At 43.9% G+C, this 24,146-nt stretch overlaps 1 protein-coding gene and 3 pseudogenes across 2 annotated transcripts in view; all 4 read left to right on the forward strand.

Moving 5' to 3' along the window:
- Gng12 (G protein subunit gamma 12) overlaps window positions 1-12,892 on the forward strand; it is a 123,657-nt gene extending 110,765 nt beyond the window's left edge. Inside the window, exons 4-5 of the mRNA XM_031382087.1 lie at window positions 7,241-7,359; window positions 8,984-12,892. Of these exons, the coding sequence (XP_031237947.1) occupies window positions 7,267-7,359; window positions 8,984-9,109 (219 nt within the window). The 5' untranslated portion in view covers window positions 7,241-7,266 and the 3' untranslated portion in view covers window positions 9,110-12,892. The remainder of the gene's footprint in view (window positions 1-7,240; window positions 7,360-8,983) is intronic.
- A 763-nt stretch (window positions 12,893-13,655) lies between these two features.
- Window positions 13,656-14,159, forward strand: LOC116099016 (annotated as a pseudogene).
- Window positions 14,160-16,834: 2,675 nt separating this feature from the next.
- On the forward strand, window positions 16,835-17,424 carry LOC116099868 (annotated as a pseudogene). The gene has a single exon (XR_004122409.1). The product of XR_004122409.1 is annotated as a glycogenin-1 pseudogene (transcript).
- Window positions 17,425-18,454: 1,030 nt separating this feature from the next.
- LOC116100232 lies at window positions 18,455-18,600 on the forward strand (annotated as a pseudogene).
- Window positions 18,601-24,146: the final 5,546 nt, after the last annotated feature.

A 24,146-nucleotide genomic window follows, 5' to 3' on the forward strand; every position in this document is an offset into this window, starting at 1 on the left:
AAAAAAAAAAAAAAAAAGAGTCACATAGCCTGAGCTGTAGTCCCACCATGTGTGACCTCAGGCTTGCTTATTTATTTATTTGTTTGTTTGTTTGTTTGTTTGTTTGTTTATTCATTCATTCATTTAAAACCTCTGTGTACCATTTATAAAAGAAGTAATAAAAGATCAGGGTTCCTGACATTGTTAAGAAAATTAAAGGGAATGGTGTGTGTGCATCTGGCACAAACAGTACTCAGCAAATGTTGGCAGTTGTCAGAATTAACCATTTTAACTTACTGTCTTTATCATTATTATTTGGAAATGTGTGTTGATGGCACAAGCCTTTAATTCACTCGGAGACAGAGGCAGGCAGATCTCTGAGATTGAGGCCAGACTAGACTGCTCTACAGAGTGAGTTCTAGGACACCCAGGGCTACACAGAGATACCCTGTCTCAGAAAACAAAAAACAAAACAAACAAACAAACAAACAAAAAAACAAGTCAAGATAAGCCAAAGAAAGATGTCAGATAGGACCATCACAGGGGAGCTCTGCTGAGCCTTTGGGAGAGATTGTTATCTTTTCTGTTTGGCTGATTCTGAACTAAGTAAATGACTCAGAGATCTCTAGATGATACATCTTCTCCATACAAAATGTGTGTTGCTCTTCTTCTACAGACCTTCCTTATTGCTTCTCCTTTTCCTCTCTACAGACTGTCAGCAGGATGGTTTGCAGGAGCTGGGTAGCACATGCAGCTTGGCCACAGGCTTGGATTCCGCTGGTCTCTCAATTCGTAACCCCAGCTGGGAAAGAGAATGTTAGGAGTTGGTCCTTCCTCCACTGAAGTCTAGGAGACTGAGGTGGTCAGCAGTGATAGCAGGGCAGTAATAGAAATCAGGGCTAATCTGTAAACTATTAACAGCAGGTTCATAATTCCATGTGACTCATGCTTCCGTTACAGCCAACAGAAAGCACCCTGCTGTTTTAGCAGAAATGGTCTTAAGACACACTGAGGTACCTTGTGCAATCATTGAAAGGCAGAACAGGCTCTCACTAGAGCCCCTAGAAAGGACTCCAAACCACTACAAAATTGAGCCAGGGTTGAATGCCCAGTGCAGAACCAGAAGGCCACCATCCCATGTGGCATCTCTGTGGCTGATGACTAGACTCTGGGATACCACACACCCAGCTCCTCAAACAGCAGCCTACCTTCCACCCTTCTTGTCTGCAAAAAATCCTGTCACTCCCATGTGACAGATAATTTCTAAATACTTTGAAAACTGTTTTGGTGGCAAGAGAACCTAGTTGTGACCATTTGCTATGAATACTATCCAGTTACCACAAGCCAGGGGCTTAAGCAGCAACAGTTTTGGTTTTTGGTTTGTTTGCGTTTTTTCCCCTCATTTCTGTAGATGAGAAATATGAGGTCTAAGTGTTGGTCTCCTTGTCTCCCTTTGTGAACCTGTAGGCCCAAATCTCCCTTTCTTATAAACCCATTCTTTTATGGGGTAAGGGCCTGCTCAGATGATCTCATTTAAACATACTTACCTCTTAGAAGATCCTATCTTCAGATACAGTCATACTCTGGCATGTATGAATTTGGGATGGGGAACACAGTCCCTTCCATAAATGTTGGGACATATCGTTTAGTGCTCTCTAGCCCTGCAGTTCAGTGACAGAAGCCAGGAAGTGGACAGACCTCTGCGAAGCACCTGGAATTACAGTAGGAACTAAAGAGTGTGGTGCACACCACACAGATAAGAGAGTACAGGTGTTCAGCACTTTAAAAGGATTTATGTTTATTAATGTACATGCTTTTCCCAGTGGTAGTGATTGAATCCAAGGCCTCGATTATAGTAGGCACATATCCTAGCACTAACTCATACCTACATGCATGCTAATTTTATCTGATACTTTTAAAAGTCCTTTAAATAGGGAAGTAGTGTTATCTTGCTGGGAAGAGCAAGAGCGAGTCGGTGCTCCCCTGCAACTACATGTCCAGAGCACACAGAGCAGCGTCAGAGCTAGCAGATGTCAAAGGAGCAGCTTCCTGTTAGATCCAGCTAAGGATTTTCCAGTTTTTCTAGATATCATCCTTCTACAGGGAAATCTATTTTTCTATTTATTTTTATTCATTTGCTTGTTCATTCATAAATTTGTTACTTGTTTATTGAGACAGTCTTACTGTATACCCTTGGCTGGCTTTGGGTGTCTACCACCTTTGACTCCTGAATGCTCGGATTAAAGGCATGCACCTTACCCAGTTGAAATCTCTCTTTTCCAAAGGGTGATAGACAATTTGAAGCTAAAACACACTGTACAGTGCACGTGGGACCCAGTCTAACCATTAGCATTCAGGCTCTGTTATGAATTGTAAGTGCTCATGAGGATGAAAGGCTGTAACAGCCTGCTCTGCACTTTACCCCTCTTAAGCCGTATTAAAAAGTTATTGTACCTGGGCACATAACCTCATAATTTTCCAGCAGTGCCTTAATCTTGGTTCACACTAAGAACACAGAGCTGAGCCCAGCACTTAACATCTCTGTGTGGTACTTTGAGCACAGCGTGTGTCTGTGTCCCATCTCTCACAGCCCTAGGAAGGCAGGTCTTCTAGTGCCTCTTTTATAGAAGATGTAGAGAGCTGGAGTAAATGGAGGCTTGCTCTTTTGTTACAGCCACAGAGGGATGTTTGTTCTTGGAAGTTGCTTCGCCCCAGTGATTAGCTTTGGGCCAGGACACTATGACTTGTCATTCAGACTATAGGCTCTTCTGTTCCTTCCACTGAAGAGTATGCTCTGTGACACATTTTATGCTCACTCTCCTCTTTGGCTCAGGTCCTCTTGACACAGATTTAAGTGCCTATATTCCCTTAATGGAACATCCTTTTCTTAGGAATTTCTAAGAATCTTAGAATTTAGGCAAACCATAGTGTCAAAACCAGTGCCAACCATTTGATTAGCTAAATATCCCATGTTTGTTCCATTATTTACCCATGTATGAAGCTGAAAAGAAGCAACAGCTATGTTTCATCAGATGGCCATTGGCTCAAGTTCTTGAATTTTGACTCTACTGGACCGAATGGAGTGCTGGGGTTAAAGACACATACTGCCACCATCACCACCCAGTGCTCTGTCAGCCCTTGCCTCCGAGCTATGGAGAATGTTCTTGGCTAACTCCTGGATGCAGCAGTGAAGCCTTCTCTGACTGTGGCCCAGACAAACATTGTGCCCCAAGTAGAGATATATAAACACAAGGCAGCCAGCAAGCCCCTACTTAGAGTGTCAGAAGTGTTCCCACTGATGACCCACGTTGTGGAACATTCTGTGATCCTCCCAGTGTTCATGAACCACCATAATTATATTTGCACCCTTTCTGTGGTGCAGGTGGGAAGGGGGACCTCTGGAGACAAAAATCTTACAAGCTGTGTGAAATACACAGACTGGGTTACCTGGGAGCCATCCTTCCTAGTTCCACTTGCCTCCCCTTTAAGACAACAGTAATAACCTCATGCAGGGTTGTAATAAGGCTTCCTGAAAGACCGTATGAAAGCAGCAAGTAAGCTCCCGCTTTCCATGAGGATGCCAGGTGGTATTTGCCCTGGAAGCTCTGCTTGGATAAAGCAAGCTGGTGCATAGACAGACAGCCTGGCACTCCCAGGAGAGAATAGAAACATAAGGGTGTGTTTTCTACCACTGTGGTCCTGCTCTGCCCCAGGACATTAGTTGAGGTTTTACAAAGTATCTGCAAGGAAGAAGGTCCTCTCTAGCCAGCCAGTCCCAGCCCCAGAATAGGCCTCCCTCCCTCTAAGCACTGAAAGAGACCCAGCCTCTGTCTAGACTTGAGACAACTCAGTAGAATTCCATGTCTCTGAAAGATGCTCTTCTACTTAAAATTATAAGATTTTGATCTGATTTCTCTTTAAGAACAAAAACATTAAGCAGAGATTCCTTTCCTTCCCAGTGGCCTCGTGGCTATTTTCTAGGACTGCCCACAAGTAACCCATTGAATTTGACTTCCCAAACCTCTTGCTACAGAAAGGTACTAAAAGTACTTTGTATTTAAGAATGAAGTTAAAACGCTTTCATCTCTAAATGTTAACTAGTTCCCTAGGTAAGGTTATCCCCACAACCAGCAGAAGGGAGGGATTTCTGAAAAATTGCATTTGAGCCAGGAAACTGAGAAGGGTGGCAGTTGGTGTGGTAGGGTTGGACTCCCTTGAAGCAGAAAAGGAGAGCTTCTAATTAGTCCTCAGTGCTCCTCTGTGAGGCTGGGCACTGTGCCTTTTTTACCATCCATCCTCAACATACCCAACCCAGTACCAGAAGTGCTTAATTGAAAACACGTTGCTGTAGGTGTTGCTTCATGCCTGTTGTTCCAGAACTTGGGAGGGAAGCATGAGAATTACAAGTTCAAGGCCATCCTGAACCAGCACGCTCCTACCTGTGTGGCCATCAACAAATTATCCACAGCCACTCTGTTCTTATAAAAACCTGGGAAGAGCCCTCTCTCAGTGGTGAGAAAAGATACCTACTTTTTGAGGCCCTGCTTCGAAAGAGGGACAGGAAGTTGCTAGGCCAGCGTGGTAGCTTGTGCCTCTAGTTCCAGCTATTTGGGAGGTTTCAGAAGAAGGATGACTTGCACCTAGGAGACTGGAACCAGCGGGGCATACTGAGGATACCCTCCCCCACCACACCTCACCTCATTTTCTAAGAAGAAAAGAGGAGGTGTGAAGGAAAGGAAGAATAGGAAAAAAAATCCAAGTGATGTATGGACGGCTTAGAGCCTGGAAACCTGCAAGATCTCCCCATGCAAGAGAGTGAGGGGCTAGGAGTCTGACCAAGGCCAGCTAAGGGGCAGTAGAAGCCTGGACTGGCAGGAATGAATTGTGGATTGCTGGTTTTATCGCTTTCCTTTTCTTTTGTCTTGGCTTACAAGCTAGCTGCTTTAAATATTAATTGTAACGCAGTCAGGGAAGGGAAGAAGTCCCCTGTGTAACTCTGTGTAGCTATCTTCACTGAAAGAGGGAACTTCCCAAGCTTTTATAAATAGAGCTGGACTGTAGATTGTTTGCTGATGGCCATACAGGTAGCAGCAATGAGTGATGTTCGGGTGTGACTTCTTCTGCAGTTACATGAAAATCTGCCTCGGCCTTAGAAACTGTACCTGAAGGTTGAGAAAAAGATATTGCTTGGCATTCTCTTGCAAAGGGAACATAGAGAAACCCTGAGGGTGCAGCCTACAAACCACAGGCCACTCAGAAAAGAGTCAGGGTCACATTCAAGCAGCCACCAGCTAGAAGGAGAGTCCAGGTTCCCAGGCTGCAGGGACATATACCGGGCCCTGCCCTCTGTGCAAGGTGAGGTTGTCCATGCCTTGCTGTCACTTCAGACCCTGATTAATAGACCCTGGCCTGGAAGCATATTAAGGGATTTGGGCCAAGTCACTGGATGTGATGCGCCTTCCCTCTCCCTAGGAGACCCTAAGCCTCTCTGTTGGGTGGGGCTTCATGACTAGAATCTGAGGAAGAGGCTATATTTGTGTGTTGAATCAAGGTCACTTAAGGCCTCAGACAAGGCAAGGCCACCCTGCCCTGCCATACACTTCCTTGTTATGTACCTCTGTTCTACTAGGGCCTCCCTATTCCCCTAATCCCTAATCTGCTATTGGCTGTCACCACCCCTTTGGTTCTGTCCTGATACTGATGTGGCAAAATTGCCTAATGACTTATTGTAAAGTGCCCTGCCTCCACCAAATTAATCAAAACCCCTGAGGTCCACTGAGCAGGTAGGGGAAGAGTGCTGGGGATTCCAGTACTGCCCACAGCTGCATTTGTGGACCACCATGGTTCTGGATCCTACACTAGATATGCATAAGCTGCGGAGGTGGCTAATGGCGCCCTTCTCTTACAAATGAGAAGATAAGCAGTCAAAGTGAAACAGCCTGCCCACCCTCAACCTCCTGATTAGTAGCAGGGAAGCTGCCAAGCCTGCTACCTGGAAGCCCGAGGCCAAGGCCCAGTCCAAAGTCCTGCACACAGATCGAAGGGATATCCTTGGCTTTGTTTGTTGAGTGTTTTGGTTTTGTATAAATGTGTAAAAAACGAACACCAAAGGGTTCAGCCCTCTGGATCATTGACTCAGCCCTTGGAGACATCTATGTCTCGGCCACTCACTCGGTCTGTATTACTGGTGTTTTATACCTTATCTGGTCTAAGCTTTGTGCAGCAGCAAGCCCTCCCAAAAGAATGAGTCAGCCTGGGTTTGCTACTGGCGCCATGGTGCCCTAGACTGCTGAGTCCTCACATAGTGCCAGGGAGACACACCTACTGCCCACCTGCTCCATGAGTCATGAAACTGCCACCTTCCTGCCAGCTCAGCCTTTTCCTCCAATTGCCACCACTCTAGGCATGAATGTAACCATATATGGCAGGGCCACCAGGCAGCACTTGTCCTGGACTTGTCTTCCTCTTGAAATGGTGCCCTTGGCTAAGCAGACGGGTCAAAGCTCAAGGGCCAGGCTCTTTCGACTGCTTTGCATGATCTGGTTGTACAGACAAGGCAGCAGGGTGGTGTAGAATCCAAGGGCTCAGGCCAGAGAGGAAGATCAACCCTCTAACATTAGAGGGCAGGTTGAGCAAGTGTCTTGGCCATCAGGATAAGTCAGGGAGGACTGATAACATTGTACTATTTCAGGCTATTATACATTTGACATTTACTGTAGATCTATCTTGACGAGTCCTTCAGCTTGAAGTTCCCTGCCCGCATCCCCTTTTAAATAAGGACTTGCTTACCTGCTGATAGTCTTAAATTTACTGCACATCTGATGTCCCCTAGCAATTGCCCTGTGTGCAGAATTCTTTAGGAGAGGGCTTCCTCACCATTTCTTGTGACTTGGATTTTTCACCACGCCAATAGAAGCAAAGCCTTCCATTATGGGCTGTGGTGATAGTAACACGCTCTGCTTGCAGAGAGTCCTTTAACTACTGCGATGTTTCTTAGGAAGTTCTTTAAAGGACACTTTTCTGTAGTATGTCAGGGCACATAGATTAAACTGGTTCATGCTAAATTTCTGCCAGAAAGGTTTTGTAGATACTCAACTGGGTGGCAGGCTGGCACATCTCGATCATCACCAGCATTACTGTGGGGCAGTTCTGGCTGGGATAGTTGGGGATATGCAGCCAGTCTCCTTCAAGTAACCCATTTTAATAAAGGTTCAAATAACCTAAAGGAAATACTATTCACCTTCTTAAAAATTCTCTTCAGATTTCAGGAAAGAAGAACCATCAGAGATGTCCAGCAAGACGGCAAGCACCAACAGCATAGCCCAAGCTAGGAGAACCGTGCAGCAGCTGAGGCTGGAGGCCTCCATCGAAAGAATGAAGGCAAGTGTGAGCGGCCTGGTGGCTTGCTCTGGGCAACTGCCCACCCTTCCTGGGTGGGAGCATAGGTCAGAGAAGACACAGCTGTGTGCGGCTTGCTTCCGGGCCTTTCCTGGAGCAGGCTGACAGTAATTTAGTTTTCATTTCCTAGCCACCACAGGTGTTATTCCAAAACAGCTGAGGGACCAGATATCTAAACTAGTCCCTCTGTCAAGCCCGGGACAAGCTGGAAGTGCCTGCCTTTCCTGAATGAGTGTGATCAAACCTTGTCTTCTGAGTGGGGACAGGATTCCCAGTGAAGTTGATAAACATCCTTGTCATACTTCCAGAATTTATCAAGTGTTAGAGAGTTATCAAAGTGTTGCAAGTAACTGCTAGTGTGACTCTTCCTGGAGAAAACAAAACAAAACAAAAAACACTGCCTTTGGTGTGCCACTGAGTGGCTGCCCTGTACCCCAGGGTTAATAGAGACCCCATCTTGAGGCAGATGTATTTTCTTAGGTACCTTGACCTTGACTGTTCCCTTCAACCCTGAGAAGACTGGCCCTTGAGAGCCCTGCAAGGTTATGACTCATGCTGTTTCCTGAAATGGAAGCAATTACCTGACTAGAGATAGTCACCTGTCTGCAAAGCTTGAGGTATCAGTGGTGGCCCTCATAGCTCTGGCCTTGTCACTCCTGGAGTCTACTAGCAGACTGCCTTTACAAGATGCATAGTGCCACATGCCACACCAGAGAAAGGCACGGTGCCTTCCTGTGCTACTGTTGTGCTTTTTCCCCCCACACTAGGTCACTGAGAGCAAAGCTCAAAGCCTGCTCAAGTATTGGCTCCACTACGCAGTCCCTAGATCCCATTCTGTGCCCCATTCTTCTTCCTCCAGCATAGAAGCTAAAGTGTAAACTTCCCCACGACTCTCGTGCCTTGCCTTCTTTGTCCCTAACTTTTATCTTGAAACATTTCATACCAAAGAAGAATGGCAAATATCCAAACACTCATTTTTTACTATTAATATTTTTGGTGAGGGAGGGTATGTGTGTGTGTGTGTTGCATCAGTAATAAGCATACATGTAGAAGCCAGAGTACGGTATAGAAGAATGTTCTCTCACACCATGTGAGTCATGGGGAACGAACACGGGGCATCAGGCATGGCAGAGTCAGCCATGCATTTGCTTCACCAAGATTTCACAGGAGTTTATTACACTTCTTACCAGTGAGAACTGTTAAGTGTCATTTGCTTTTATTTTCTCTCAGCGTCTCTCTTTTGCTCCACGTTCATACAGAAAACACTAGGACTTTTTCTTTAAGCCACTTGAAAATCACTGCACTGCAGGCTTCTGTAACAATGGTATGTAACCAACAGTGTGTTTTATGGGGAATCCAGGCAACTTGTTTCACAGAGTTGCCATCACTTAGAATGGACATTGATTGTTGTCTGTTTCTAGTTAAATGTTTTTGCTTGCAGGAGAGACATGGCCTCATCTGATCACTTGGTTAAGGCAGGTCTTACTGGCCAGGTACCATTTTCCCTGCACTTGACAAGCAGTCTGAAAGTCATGCTATGTCACTTGGGTTCAGATATACTACTGACATTTGTCAATAAAGTCTTTCTTCTTTTTGTCCATGTCAGGTCTCAAAAGCATCTGCAGACCTGATGTCATACTGTGAGGAGCATGCCCGGAGCGACCCTCTGCTGATGGGCATACCGACCTCCGAAAACCCTTTCAAGGATAAGAAGACCTGCATCATCTTATAGTGGACCAGGAAGCACCCCTTGCCTCTTAATGGGAACCTCAGCAGCAACCTGAAGAGATTCCTTCAGCTTACCTGGTAACCGCGGCTAGTAACTAAAACACCCTTTTCTTGGAATAATAGACCCTGAAGTCTCTCTTTTTCAAGTTGTCCTTTCTGATTTAATACAGAATAACAATCTTATTTTCTATTTGATAACTATGGTTTCATATTGGGTTACTGTATAAGGAAAGTGGCAGGGGAGTTGTGGGAAGCTTGTCTTTACAATATACAGTTGATTAAGATATGTCAAGACCTACATTGTCTAAGCACCGGCAAATTAAAATGGATTCAAAAATCAAAAAGTCAAAAATCCCTTCAGTCAAAAACCTTTATATTCTGTTCTTAATAAGGTTTGTGCCAAGCTATGTATATCCCATGTGAGGGATCTGGGGAGACGGCATGTGTCTACAACCATATCTTTTTGCACTATGGGTACTAACCACCCTGAAACTTCTGTAGTAGCATCAGCCCTTCCAGAATTATATCATTCTCCTGACTCTGTGTAGGTAGAATAACATATTCTTTCTGTGTAGTTTTTGTACAAAAAAAATAATGAAAGAATATTGAAAAGATCATCTGCACTATAGCTGGTGCTATTCTCTCTGCTCTCTTGGAATTGTGCTGGCCCCTTAGTCTACAATAAACTGTGCCACTTCAAAACCTAAGGCTAAAACTCAAAGCCCTTTTGATGGGGTCTTAACTCATATCAGTCATTTGGGCTTTGATCCTGAGGCTAAGAAAGAGGGAGAGACCCTTGGGTGGACCCTGGGCAGCTTATACTCCAGGGCTCTTGATCTCAGCTGGATTGGGGCTGGCCACCTCAGAAACTTCCACCCCCATAGCTGGAGTGAAAGAATGAACTGAGAGCCTCACAAGGAGAGGGGAGCAGAAATCCATGAAAACAGCTGCTCTCCTGGGCCCAGCTTTACAGGCAACCCTCTCCCTTTCTCCTCATCAGCATGGTACTTGTCCTTGCTGCTAGAGCAACTGTTTTCAGAGGGACATTCCCTCCTTCCCAGTTTTAACTGGGTGGACCACAGTGGGAAAAAAAACACTCAAATAATAGAAAGACACTTGAGCTCTTTGCAGATGCCTGCAGTTTCAACACTACCATGTTCACAAACCACCCCGGGGGAAAAGGGCCTTTCCAAAGGGAGGCTTACATTCTGTAGAACAGTTCCAGCGTCTAGCAGTTGGGTGTTGAGGTCCTCACTTTTACTCTGATCATGAAAATAGCCCACATACCCTCACAGTGTCCAGTAAGGATCGCAGAGGCACATAACCTGCCATGACCAAGAAGGTATCTTGACTTTGTCACAGTGACTATTTAAAATAATCAATTAGAAGCCCAAACCAAACACAAAGCCTGTGATGTTTTAGTTTTATTAAGGTAACCACTAATGAAGGATTCAAAAGTATTCTCAAACAGGACTTAGCCCCAGAAGTGGTTTATAAAATTTCCCCCACCTGTATACAGTGTGTATTAAAAGAAAACGTATTTTAATATCTAATGCCTGGACTTTGAGCATCATGCTTCTTGATGGTAAACATGCAGTACTATTCCTAAGTGACACAGAGGCATCAGAATTTCTTCAAGTTACCCATCTACTCAGCACTTGGAACTGAGTGTGTGAAAGCCATAGCACTGCCCACAACCTGTTCTCACTGCTTAGCTCCCAGCTGGATTAAAGGCACCTGTTCAGGAGAGAGAGCTTTTACCTTGGAAAAGGTAAAGATGGGAATGTACACCAAAAAGACAATTTTTACATTCAATGGAACATTCTTTTTTTACAAGTATATTTTTCTACTGATAGTTTCAGAACACTAATCTTATATTCACTCTAATCTTAAACATGTTTCTTTAAATATTTATAAGGCATTTTATTACAGAATATTTTTATGCAATCATGTGCACATTATTGGTAGCAAACATAGTATATTCTTTAGTACTTAAACACATTTTTGTTAATATACTTTTAATGGTAAGAGATGAACTTGAGGTCCCAGGTGATTTTGTTGCCCTTTCATTGATTAGAGACAGTAAATATCTTGTAACTTCCTAACCAGATCTGAGCTGTGCTCACAATAATAGTAAAATCAGATTCTTTGATGCTGGACCCAGGAGGAAAATCATTAGCCAACTGTTGACTTACTTATAACTAGATGTCAATGTGAGAAAGTATAATCTATATATACATATATATGACATGTAGGAGTCACTTTTATTTATCTGTCTTTGTTCACTTACAAAGCCATGTAACTGCAGCAGTAGGTTGGTGATGTCATGATGCACAGAAGTCCCATGTGGAATGTCTATCCCACACTGACAACATGGCTTCCTTTCTGTATGTTCAGTCTGTTGTCTGAACTGACACTCCTGAGAACAGAGCACTGCAGTCTTTATGCTCTGATCCCCGTAGTTCATCTTAAATTTCTCTGTGGCCCTGGCAAGGTAGAGTACACACGGTTCCATGATTCCAGAGCATTTTGAAGAAACATACATATTTTTAAATAGGGAAAATATAGCAGGTGGTTCCTAAGCTGCGGGTTATAGTTAAATATTCTGTTTCTTTGAAATCATGTTTTAAATTCTTTACCATCTGAAAGAAAAAGCGTGTCATGCTTACACTTTCAAGGGAAGGCTTGGACTGCTTTTTCTATGTTCGGATTATTTTTATACTTTGCTGACCTTTAAACTATCCATGGGGGAAATTTTATACCAACAAGTTAATCATTTTTATTCATTGTTTACACAATGTAAGATGCGTCAAACTGGGGCCAGCAAAATGGCTCAGTGGGTAAAGGTGCTTGATGCCAAGCCCTGCAGCCTGTGTTTGATCTTCAGGATGCACAATGTAAAAGAAGAGAACTGATTCCTGCAGGTTGTCTTCTGAGCTCTATACACACACACAAAAATAACACTTAAAAATATGTGCCAAATGATATTTGTTCAGGTGCCATCTTCCACCAGCTTACCATTACAGCAGAACTGTCAAACTCATCACCTTGAATTTGTATTAAAAGTGTGTCCATGCACAGGCCCAAGAGTCACCTCCAGTGAAATAAATGTAATTCTGAAGTATGCTATGAAGTTTGTTGTTTTCTTTCATCGTAAGCCTGTTAGCAGGAAAATACGACAAATCAAATAGAATACCAGTTCGATGGCCTGGTCAGTCCTGTGCCAGGTGACGTAGGACCAGCCCGGTCAGCTCTCTGAGCCTCCCCTTCCCCTTTAGTCACAAGGAAATAGAAGCAAAAGATGGCTGAGGTCCTCCCTATTCCCAGATGCCTTGGTTGAATGACCTGCCTCTCTGTCGGTCCTGCCAATGTGTTGGTGCTATAAGCTGCTTCAAATACCAGTTTGTCTGTAGTGTGTGCTCACCTAATCACTTGGTATTCAGTGCCTGTTCTAGGTTTATGGACTTAACTATTTCTGTGATGTTTCATTTTTAGCCATGTTAACTCCTAACACATATTCTCTTATGTCTCAGTAAAGTTTCATTTGATAAGTTGTTGAGATTTTGTTATTTGATAATATTCTTTGGCTATTCACCCAGCATCTTAATCACTTTAAAACTGTGATCGTTATTTGGAACTCTGTCCTTTGGAAAGAATAAAAGCATTTTTTTTTCACTTGCTAACATGCTCACAAATGTGAGACAAGAGTCATTAAAAGCTTTACTTACTGGGTCAGTGCGTCATTGACTCCTTTCTGTGTTTTGCCCAATAAATTAATAAAAGACTATTTCTCTTCCCCTTCTCTTCATTCACTTGACATTGTCTAAGAACCTTCTGAGAGCCAGGAACTTTGGTGTGCAGGCAAATGAGGCTCACCCAGGCAGGCCTCCACAGCCTTAGCGACAGCATGCAGAAGGTGGGGTGTTGGCACTTATCTCTATCCTTGCAGCATCGTATGGAGAGCGTGAGTCATGAAAGGGGAGCCATGAGGAGGGACAAATGTCACAACAAAATCTATTGGGAGGGCTACTAAGGTGACACGTGTGCTGAGGCTTGATAAACAGAAAAAAAGCACTGCATTGGCTTGAATTTTGTGAGGAAGAGAAAATAGGACTCCAAGCTCAGATATAGGTCTCCCATACACTACATCTATCCTGGAAGAACAGGAGGCTTATGAGGTGGCTAGGGAGTGATAACCACCTGAGTCCCATCGGTGACCATGACAACCAGTTAACATTGCCTTTGCTGAAGATACTCTGTTTTCCTGTAATCCCCCTGCAATGATGAAGGTCAGATAAGGGAGCAGCCCACCGGCCCCAGGTAATAAAACCCCCAACTCTACAGAACCCCACCCCCACAGCGCGCGCGCACACACACACACACACACACACACACACACACACACACGCAGGTGCTCATGCTAGAAGAGGTGGTTCTCACTCACTCCGTCTAGGAAGTATTACAAAGTCACTTGCTAGGCTAGTTGCTTGCAGACCTAGTCTCAGCCTTGCCAGGTACCTGCGGCTGTAATTCCTTCCGGTGCCCCAGGACCCATATGGGAAACAACTAAAGTTCCGCTGGGATCAAATAGAATTTTATAAGAACATAATGGATGGAGAGGAGAAAACCTATGATGGCTGTGAAGGCCCTGATGCTATGTATGTGAAATTAATATCTTCTGAGGGTCATGAATTTATTGTAAAAAGAGAACATGCATTAACATCAGGAACAATAAAGCCCATGTGGAGTGGTCCAGGTCAGTTTGCTGAGAATGAAACCAACAAGGTCAATTTTAGAGAGATCCCCTCACATGTGCTATGGAAAGTGTGCCTGTATTTCACCTACAAGGTCCCCTATACTAACAGCTCCACTGAGATTACTGAATTCCCAATTATGTCCAAAATTGCACTGTTACTGCTGATAGCCGAGAACTTCCTAGATTGTTAAATAAAATAAATTGTAATAAACTGTTAGAAAGAAAGAAAGAGAAGGAATGAAAAAGGATTATGATGAGAGTCAGGCTACAGCTCACCAGCACTTCTTCCCTTGTTACTGAATTCCCTAAAGCTTTTTTTTTTTTTTAGTCACCCTTTTCTCATCCTTGCTACAACCCCTCCCACAGTTTTTACGACTCTTTGAAGATAACTGTATTGGGAATGATAAATAGTGGGATTTAGTAAGAGTGAATTTTTAAAGAGAAAGGAGATGACAAAACTGAAAGGGGTAGCAGAGTAGCAGGTGAGTGTACACTACCCTACAGTATGGACCCTGCCAAGAGTGCCAGGTAAGTATACACTGCCCAAAGTTGCAGGCAGGAAATACCTGCCAAGAATGGCAGTAGCAGCCCGGACGGAGATGCATGTCACTTGCTGTTTCAACTTTTCTCTACTTGTACCATTCTCAGCTTCTGTGTTTTGCACAGAGACACAAGGCTAGCCACTCCAGCCCTTTCACTGAGGGATAGGCAGTCTTACACCCTGTCTATGTCTGTCCCAGTCTTGTCTTACAGCGCTGACCCATCATCAGCTCTCTCCTTGTGGAGTCTTGGTCTGGTCACCTCCTTTAACTGAATTGCCTTTGCTTTCTGCTACCCCAGCCTGTGACTGTGGTGAGCAGCAAATGGCCTTTGCTTTCAGATAGGCCCTTTCTGTGCCATGTCCTGTATGAGTAATTCAAGTGCACATTGGAATTCAAATCTGCATTTGAATGTCCAGGTCATCCCTGGACAAGTGTACTGTGAGTCTCAACAATCAGTTTGTTCAAGATTCAATACTGACTTCACCCTGCAAGAAATTACCGTCCAGGGGCTGGAGACCTGGTTAAGAACATGAACTGCACTTGAAGACCTGAGTTCAGTTCCCAGCACTGTACAACAGATAACCTAAATGTACCTCCAGCACCAGGGAATCTCATGATTCTGAATTCCCAAAGCAAACATGAGCACATACCCCCACACAGATACATACTCATACACATGACTAAAAGTAAAATATCTTTAAAAATTGCAATCCAAGTAAATTCATACTAAAGTATGAATGGCTTAATGTGAGCTTGTTGGCACCATAAAAATACAATTATAGAGGAAGCAATGCTTGTTAGCACAAAGGAAAGCAGGATAATAGTAAATGTTTAGGTATCACTAGAAATCATTACAAATGCAGTATCCCAGGTAATACCTTCTAGTCCTCACAGGCAGTCCATACTGCTGTGAAAGTGAGTAGTAAAATCAGTTAAAATACAAACTGGATGATGCTAACTTAAGGAGGAATAGCTAGACATCTGTATGCAGATTGTGCCTCTGGTAGACCCAGCACCTCCATACAACCTGCTTGGTGACATTCACTAAAAGCTAAAGCATAAACCTTGTGACACACGGACCTGGGGATCTGTTAGAGTCTGAGCTAGATAGATTTAAAGCAGTCACATGGGAGAGAGAACCTGCTGACCCGGGTACCGGTAGGCTGGGTTATTAAGGTTCCCTTACAATGGGGTGGTATACAGTTCTTTTCCTTTGGTGGTGGGTATTGAAACCAGCACCTCAAACTTCGTATAGGTGCACACTCTATGAAGGAGACACTCTCTACTATAAATTAATCCTTCAGCTCACCAGTTACGCAATTTTACGTGTCCAAGGAAGCTAGAACTAGTTTAACAGGTTAGATAAAGTCGCCTTCTGAAGTGTGTATTTTAAACCAGTTTACACTTTTTAAATGTAGCTAGCACAACCTGTCTCTAATTCAAAACTACACAAAGGCCTTGTGACACTGTAAGCACAGGAATACATTCTGCTTCTAACCTTGGCATATTCTTTCTTCCGTGGCCAATGTATTACAAGTGGTTTGTTCAGGCTGTTGAGATAGCTCAACAGTTAAGAGCACTAGCTGCTACTCCAGAGGTTCTGAGTTCAATTCCTAGCAACTACATGGTGGCTCCAACTATCTATAGTGGTATCTGATGCCCTCTTCTATCTGATTCTCTCTTTTGTCATGCAGGCATACTTGCAAATAGCGTGTTCTTATATATAAATAAATACATCATTTTTAAAAAGTAGTTCTGAATAAGTCTCAGATTTGATATCAGTGAGGCATATTTTAATATAGGGTGTGGTACAGCTATCACTAGTTCTGGGCATTTGTGCAAGGCATGGGAGAGGTAGACCAGCAGTAGTCCAGGTATTGTGCATGTTCTGCTTAAGCCGCATAGTCACTGTTTAAAGGAAAGTAAATGTGATTGAACCGCATCTTATAGGTCAAGAAACAGGCTCAGAAAGATCACATCATACCCTATCACTCAGACATCCAGAAGAGATCACTCAGCAATTACGAGCATTTGCTACCCTTCCAGAAGACCCAAGTTTGGTTCCCACCACCCATCTTGGGTTCCTCACATCTATAACTCCAGTTTAGGAGGTCTAATGCTCTCTTGTGGTCTCCACAGGCATTGGTAAATCAAATAGTCTCCATAAGTGCCTATATTTGAATACTTGGTTGGGAATCCCAACACTTGGGAAGTAGAGGCAAAAGAGAATCAGAAGTTCAAGGTCACCCTCAGATTCATAGTGAGACCGGCCTAAGCTACATGAAAGCCTGTATGAAAGGAACAAAATATACTATCTAGGTAAAGAGTAAAGGATGGCCTGCCTATTCCAGGTAAGCACTGTGATCAGGTACTATTGGTAGTATTTTACCAAAAGCTCCCTGCTGGCCGTGGTTACCTACCGGCTCCGGCTTCTGCGAACCACCCTGCCACACTATGACAGATCAGGCTTTTGTGATGCTGACCACAAATGATGCTAATGCCAAAAGTGCACTGGTCCTGGGCTCATCTTTGAAACAGCACAGAACTACTAGGAGGATGGTTGTACTCACCAGCCCACAGGTTTCAGACTCCATAAGAAAAGTTTTAGAGACTGTCTTTGATGAAGTCATCATGGTAGATGTCTTGGACAGTGGTGATTCTGCTCATCTCACCTTTATGAAGAGACCTGAGTTGGGCATCACGTTGACTAAACTCCACTGCTGGTCACTTACTCAGTATTCCAAATGTGTGTTCATGGATGCAGATACTCTGGTCCTCTCAAATACTGATGATCTGTTTGAAAGAGAAGAATTGTCAGCAGCACCAGACCCAGGGTGACCTGACTGTTTCAACTCTGGAGTCTTTGTCTATCAACCCTCAATTGAAACATACAACCAGCTGTTGCATCTTGCTTCTGAGCAACGTAGTTTTGATGGTGGGGACCAGGGTCTACTGAATACATACTTTAGTGTCTGGGCAACCACAGATATCACAAAACACCTGCCATTTGTGTATAAGTAAGTAACTATTAAGTAACTTAAATCTCACAGCAAATCCAGCAAAATCATGGCTACTGTTTTTGTCTGGAGTTACATACACACAAAGGTAGAAGCTTAGCTCCAGAAGAACACTTAATTTGCTTTTTAAATTAAAATTCATATGGTTTGACTTACATAGAAAAACCACATGGTCCCCATTGCTCCTTACTCTCCTTTCCAGTCCACAGGGGGTACATTCTAAGTGCTGCCAGTGGGCACTCAAAACGACAGATAGTACCAACGGCTATGCAGACGGCTTTTTCTTGTATGTACATATTTATGATAAAGTTTAATTTTAAATTGGACACAGTAAGAGTTGAATAACAGTAATATAGTAAAATGATTATAAATATGCTATAATAAAATTTGTGAACTGTTCCATTTTCCTTGTAGTATCTTCGAGCCTTATTTGCCCACAGAGAAGGGCCTACTGAACCACCCAGTCTCCCACCTGATTGCCAGTTTGATGTCTCAGCACAGGAGAGCTAGGATCTCTGGTTTTGTTTTCTTGTCCAGCAAAAAGAATTCAGACTAGGCAATGCCTAACATTTTCCTCTAGCTTTGAATTTCATCATGAAAATTGAATTTTGCTATCACTGTCTTAGGTTTCCATTGCTGTGATAAATACCATGAACAAAAACAGTGTGAGAGGAAAGAGTTCATTTCAGCTTGTTCTACATCATAGTCTGTCACTAACTGAAGTCAGGGAAGAAACTCCAAACCCGGAAAGAACCTGGAGGCAGGAGCTGACGCAGGGGCCATGGAGGAGCGCTGGTTGGCCATGGAGGAGCACTGGTTACTGGTTCGCTCAGTCTGCTTTCTTGTATAACCTAGAAACTCATCGCCAGCACTAAGGGATAGGGTGGAGACACCACTCACATTGAGCTGGGCTCTCCCCCATCAGTCATCAATTAAGAAAATGAACTACCAGCTTGTCCACAGGCCCATCTGGTAAAGATATTTTCTCAATTACTATTCCCTCTTCCAAAATGATTCCAACGTATGTCAAGTTGTCATAAACGAGGCTGCACAGTCGCCAAGGCGATTCCCCAGGGCAAGGCTAATCCATGACACTCTGGGTGCACTGACCCTTGCTATTTCCCCAAATGTGGGAAAGTTGACTGCGTCATTTGTGGTGGTGGGGGTCTGCATTCTCTGCACTCAGGGAAGAAAGAAAATTAGAGAGAAGCAGAGTCCAGAACTCGGAGGCTGAAAATGGGTTCACGGTGTACAATTAGAGGTGTTTGAAGAGTCATTACTTACTATTTCAGTGATGGACTTGTCACCAGGACTGAAGAAAATTTTTAAGGAAAAATTAATTGCAGAAAAGCACTTCAGTTTTCATTGTCTACGGCGGTAGAGTTAAGAGAAGTTCTTCAAAGATCTTTCTTATGGTAAGTCACATGTGAATGACAAGGCCTTTGGCTTTCATTAACTCATTTACCAGGAAAGTAGCACAACAGAAGATCCACTCTTTGATAAACTCCAAAAAGACAAAAGGGAGTTTTGCAGGGAGCAGGTGAAGTACTGAGCGGATGTGTATTGTTAGCATGAGCATGGCCAAGCTAAGGACTTCAGTGCCTCAAACCCATGGGTGGATGTTGATAGAGTATGTGCTGAAAGGATCAACCACAGCTTCCTCCTCCCAATGACTGCAGCCTGAGACTGCTCCTTTACATCGATCTCTTATCCAGATTAGCTAACCAGCAAATATACATAAACTTATACATATATATGCATATGCATATACATATACATGTACATGAGAGAAACACCCTGAGTTTTCCAGGGTATTGGTGCATCTTCATCTGAGAACATGGCCCACCCAGCCCCAGCATTCCGGTACATATGTCTATGGTTTCTTCATTCCCTATTGCCCCAGGCAGGTCAGTTGCATCAGAGTTTGTTTGGAAATAATGGTGAATGGGCAGCAGGATGGAAAGATAAATTACTACCCAGCTGGGCAAAAAGCTGTATTGCTGTCACTGTGCCTGGAGGAATTGGCAACAGTTTGGGGGAGAAGACGAAGTATCTGTTGGGCTTTGAAGAATGAGTAGAGCCTTTTCTACAAAGAACAGGGGAAGGATTGTAGACGCATTGCTTCTTGTCAGTGACAGAGCAGCTTTAAGGGGGAAAGAATTTATTTTGGAGCTTGGTTTAAAAGGTCTTGATGGGGAAGTTACCTGTGGCTGCACAAGTTTGTAGCACTAGTTATATCTTAGCAGACTAGTCTAAAGAGAGGCCCCAATCAAAGCCACACTCCTGAGGCTTTCCCCCTTGATCAAAGCTTTCCAGTAAATGTCTTCTGGTTCTTTGCCCTACCTCCCAGGGGACTATAACCTGGCTTTTACTACTACCACTGGTAGAATGAAGCTGATCACATGCATACAGTCTCCAGGTTCAGGAGAACATTCCATCACTGCCTCAGAGACCTTACTAACAGTGTGACCACTCTCTTACAACACTGTCCTCTGACCTTAGACTTTCCCCCTGTTCTTCCACCTCCTGTTCCTGTCTCTTATTTTTCTCCACAGATATTATTTTCCCACCCCCAACCCCCAGAAGCTTCTCTGACTTTGGCAGTTTTCCTTGGGAGATCACACCAACTCTTCATGCTGAAGGCTGGATGGTTTGGGGCTTCTTTCTTTCTTTCTTTGGCCCCTTAAGAGTTCTTTTGTCAAAAAAAAAAAATAATTCTTTTGTCTTTGTGCAGGGAATCTTTGCTTGCTTTTGGGATGGGGTTGTTCTGTTTGGGGTATTGGGTTTTTTTCTGTTGTTCTGAGGTGAGAGTTTCACTGTTAACTATGATTGGTCTTGAACTCTGGGGGTCATGTGATCCTCCTGGCTCAGCTTCCTCAATAGGTATGTGCCATCATGTCTGTCCTACTGGACATTATTTTTATTTCATGTGTATGAGAGTTTTGCCTGGCTATAAATGTATATAGTGCCCATAGAGGCCAGAAGACAGTGTCCGATCCCCTGGGACCTGAGTTTCAAATGATTGTGAGCTGCCCTGTGGTGCTAGAAATTGATCCCAGGCCCTCTGCAAGAGCAGCCAGTGCTCTTAATCTTGATCCAACTTGACGACCCTCTACTGGACATGTTTAAACAATCATATAAGGACCTGAACTATAAATCCAAGGCTTAACTCTCCCCTCCCCAAAGTTCAGTTGGTAGCACTGTAACTCCTAAGTTGCCTGATCTGAAAACCCAAGAGGCCTTCCCATTCCTTCAACTGATAACCAGCTTATGCCTGCTTGACTCCCAGATATGTCTCAGACCCATCACCTGGTTTCTTTGTTTTCTGAAACATTTCTGCGCTGAACTGACAGTGGAGTTTGTCTTGATTTACTTCGGTCGGACTGTCACAGTTGTTGTATGAAAGCCCTATATTCCAGCTGCTGTTATTTACTTACTTTTAGCTGTAGATGAAATCAGTTCAAGCACATCACTGAAAACCCCTGGGCCCACCCTCAGGTCTAAACTCAGAGCTCTGCTCTCCAGCCTCTTCTGTGTCCCTTGGAGTACACAGCCGTGATTCATGTGTCTACCCTCCATGGAGCACCGGAAGGAATTCCCCCCTGGAATAAAAGTGTTATGAAGATCTCTGGCTGAAAAGCTACATTCGATATCCCCAAACCATGGTCAAGAGGATAAGACATGTACATGACATGTCTACCCTGAGGCTGGGGTGAAGAATATCAAAGGACAGTAAAGTGCAGGACGGAATAAAGCAGGCAGGGACACAAGCTAGCCCTCTGCTCTGCAAGCCTGTGAGATCCAGCTTACTAGGGCTGAAGCTACCTGAGAGGATAGAACCAGAAAACATTCAGATTGGAATTTTTTTTTTCTGAGTTGTGTGCGTGTGCGTGTGCGTGTGTGCGTGTGCGTGTGTGCGTGTGTGTGTGTGTGTGTGTGTGTGTGTGTGTGTGTTTGTGTGTGTGTGTTTGTAAAAATCCTCAAGCCAGAAGTGATAGCACTTACCTGTAGTCCCAATACTTGGAAAGTGAGATAGGAGAATCAGGAGGAGTTCAAGGCTAGCCTTGGCTACAGTACTCAATTCAAGGTTTACCCGAAATCCTACCAATAAATAAACAAATAAATAATCCTGAGTCACCTCACTGTCTGCAGAGCAAAGTCCACGCTGCTGTGCCAGGTATGCAAAGTCCTCGGTGTGTCTCTGCCTTTTCCTTTACCTGTCTTTACTCCCTTAATACCTAAACCTGGGTAAACAGCACTGAGCAAGATCCACCCTTCTCCCTAACAGAATCCCAGTTGAGACTTGTGACTCAGGTTAGGCATCACCCTTTCCTGGAAGGCTTTCTGACCATCACCCTGCACAGGCAAAGGGTGCGATTGGGGCTGTTTGCCAAGCTTGCCTTGGTACCACGCGGAGCTGACGCGGAGCTGAAAGTTGTCTTTATGAGGAAACCACATGGGATCAATCTTATGAAGCAAACTCTAGCACAGCACTTGTCACACGGCTTGTACTCAACCCTGAATGTTTGGCTATGTAGCAATCCTCCTGCCTCAATCACCAGAACTACAGGTACTAACCCTGGATTTTTAACAAAAGTGTTTTGTTAGCCCAAATGAGAGGGGACGAGCGAAAGTGAGCCTTTGGTATACAGATAGATAAAGTGAGCACTTCCAGAAACTCTCCCCCAATCCCACTATAGAGGAAAGAGGTTAGCAATGCATTGAGTGCCTCTAGAAACTGAATGTCCGGGGCACTGTTGCCTTTATTTTACTAATTTACCTAATTCGTAGTAATCAGAAGTAAACTTTCAAGAGACACTAGAAGTTTGCCCGAGTTTAAGTGTTTTACTACTGATTTTTTTAAATTGTTAAATATTGTATGAACAAAATTTCAATTGGCTTCACTTCCTAACCTCTCAGGACTTTGCAATTCGTGGCATCATCTATCCAAGCTCCCTCATAGAGTGATGATATCCCATTTCTTCTCTCAGTTGTGCTACGAAAATATATGTATAATTGATATATGCGAAGATGTTCTTTTGTTTCCACATTGCACTCTACCACTGAGCTACAGTTCCAATGTTCCTGGAGTTGCTCTTGTCCCAATAAGCTGGACTCAGCCATGTAGCCTCAAAAGGAAATTGGAGACGATAGTGAAATGCAGCAAAAGAGATTCGCATGGGGGGCAAGAGGAGAGGAACAAATAAGAGGTTTAATGACCACCTTCTCCTAATTCCTAGCATGAGGTTTAGATTTAAATTGAGGACAAGAAATGTGCAGTCCTGGTCAAGGGGTGGCCCTCCTTGTCATTGACTCATCACTCATTGTCTAGGCTCCTGCCTCCAGGTCTGTCCTGCAAGTATTCAGCACTGTGTGACAAAGCTTCCCTGCTGGCTGGCAGCGCCAGCCCTTTTCTTCTCAGCATGAGACTCCTGGGGGAATTCCAGTTCCTCGGGGTCCATTGTCTCAACAGTAAGATAGCCAAAGGGAAGGGCAGTCTTACATTAGAATGTCTTCATTCCTCCCAGCATAGTTACACAACCCCAATTCTCCCAGTTATTTTTAAAGAGCTTTCCATCACAGAGTGAGTTGGTCAAAGCCTTTCAACAGAATCATGGCTTGGTGCTTTCTGTCTTTCCTGCTTCATCACCTTCTCTCAGTAGACATGATGTGTCTTGGCTTTGCCACTCATTAACAATTTACTCCTAGGCAAATTAGTCTCTTTTCCTTTGCAGCATGAAGACAGTAACAGAACCCACTGCCATAGGACTGTTGTGAGTGCTGGCGAATTGTAGTTGGTAAAGTACTTGACACGAAGCTATCTTAGTATGTCCCAGGAACTAGCCCCAAATATACCATGAGCTCCTTCATCAAGAAGAATGTCAACCCCGTCACCTGAGCATTTACTGCAACAAAGCTGCAGGCAAATGGTTCAACTTTAGTGACTTGTCTCCAGCTTCAGGAATCCTTAGGTGTTGGGCACCTCCCTATTCACCCAATGTCAAGGTAGGGACACACACACACACACACACACACAACTAGGCACATCCTTGAAGGTAAGTCACTGCTACTTTTATAGCCCTGGGACACAGTACTGTGTACATGATAGACATCCAATGAATCTATTATAGGAACTTGCTTGACTTTCTTACAAATTATAAACTTTTCAATGCTAAGAGGTCCTATAGGCTACATCTCTAGTCTCTGCAGCATCTAGCAGAAATGTATACAATCCATCAGCCACGAATTTTATGGTGTTTGCAAAATGCAATGCCAATTCTGATCAAAGAACTTGAAACCTTTTCCTCCATTCTGTTCTATATGCCCTCAGGGAACTTCTACCCTTCAAACTTTCACAATAGTCCTTTATACCTTTTGTTGCTGGACTCTACTTTAGGCCCTATCAATGTGCTTTCTGTTTCACCAGATTGTAAGCTCCCTGAGGCCAAAGTGTCTCTTTCAATCAAGTCTAAAGAAAGACTGCTTTGTCATTTTTGTCTGCCTCAGCCTTCTGCCGCAGGGTCTCCACAATGGGGTGGTCAGGGTTGATCTCTAGGTGTTTTTTGGCCATCATGTAGCCCATTGTAGAGTTGTCGCGCAGTGCCTGGGCCTTCATGATCCGTTCCATGTTGGCTGTCCAGCCATAGGTGCTTGTCACAATGCAACAGGGTGAAGACACAAGCCTATTGGAGATTGTCACTTTTTCAACCTTCTTGTCCAAGATCT

Source organism: Mastomys coucha, unplaced genomic scaffold, assembly GCF_008632895.1.
Source record: "Mastomys coucha isolate ucsf_1 unplaced genomic scaffold, UCSF_Mcou_1 pScaffold20, whole genome shotgun sequence".
In the NCBI taxonomy this organism is placed as follows: Eukaryota; Metazoa; Chordata; class Mammalia; order Rodentia; family Muridae; genus Mastomys; species Mastomys coucha.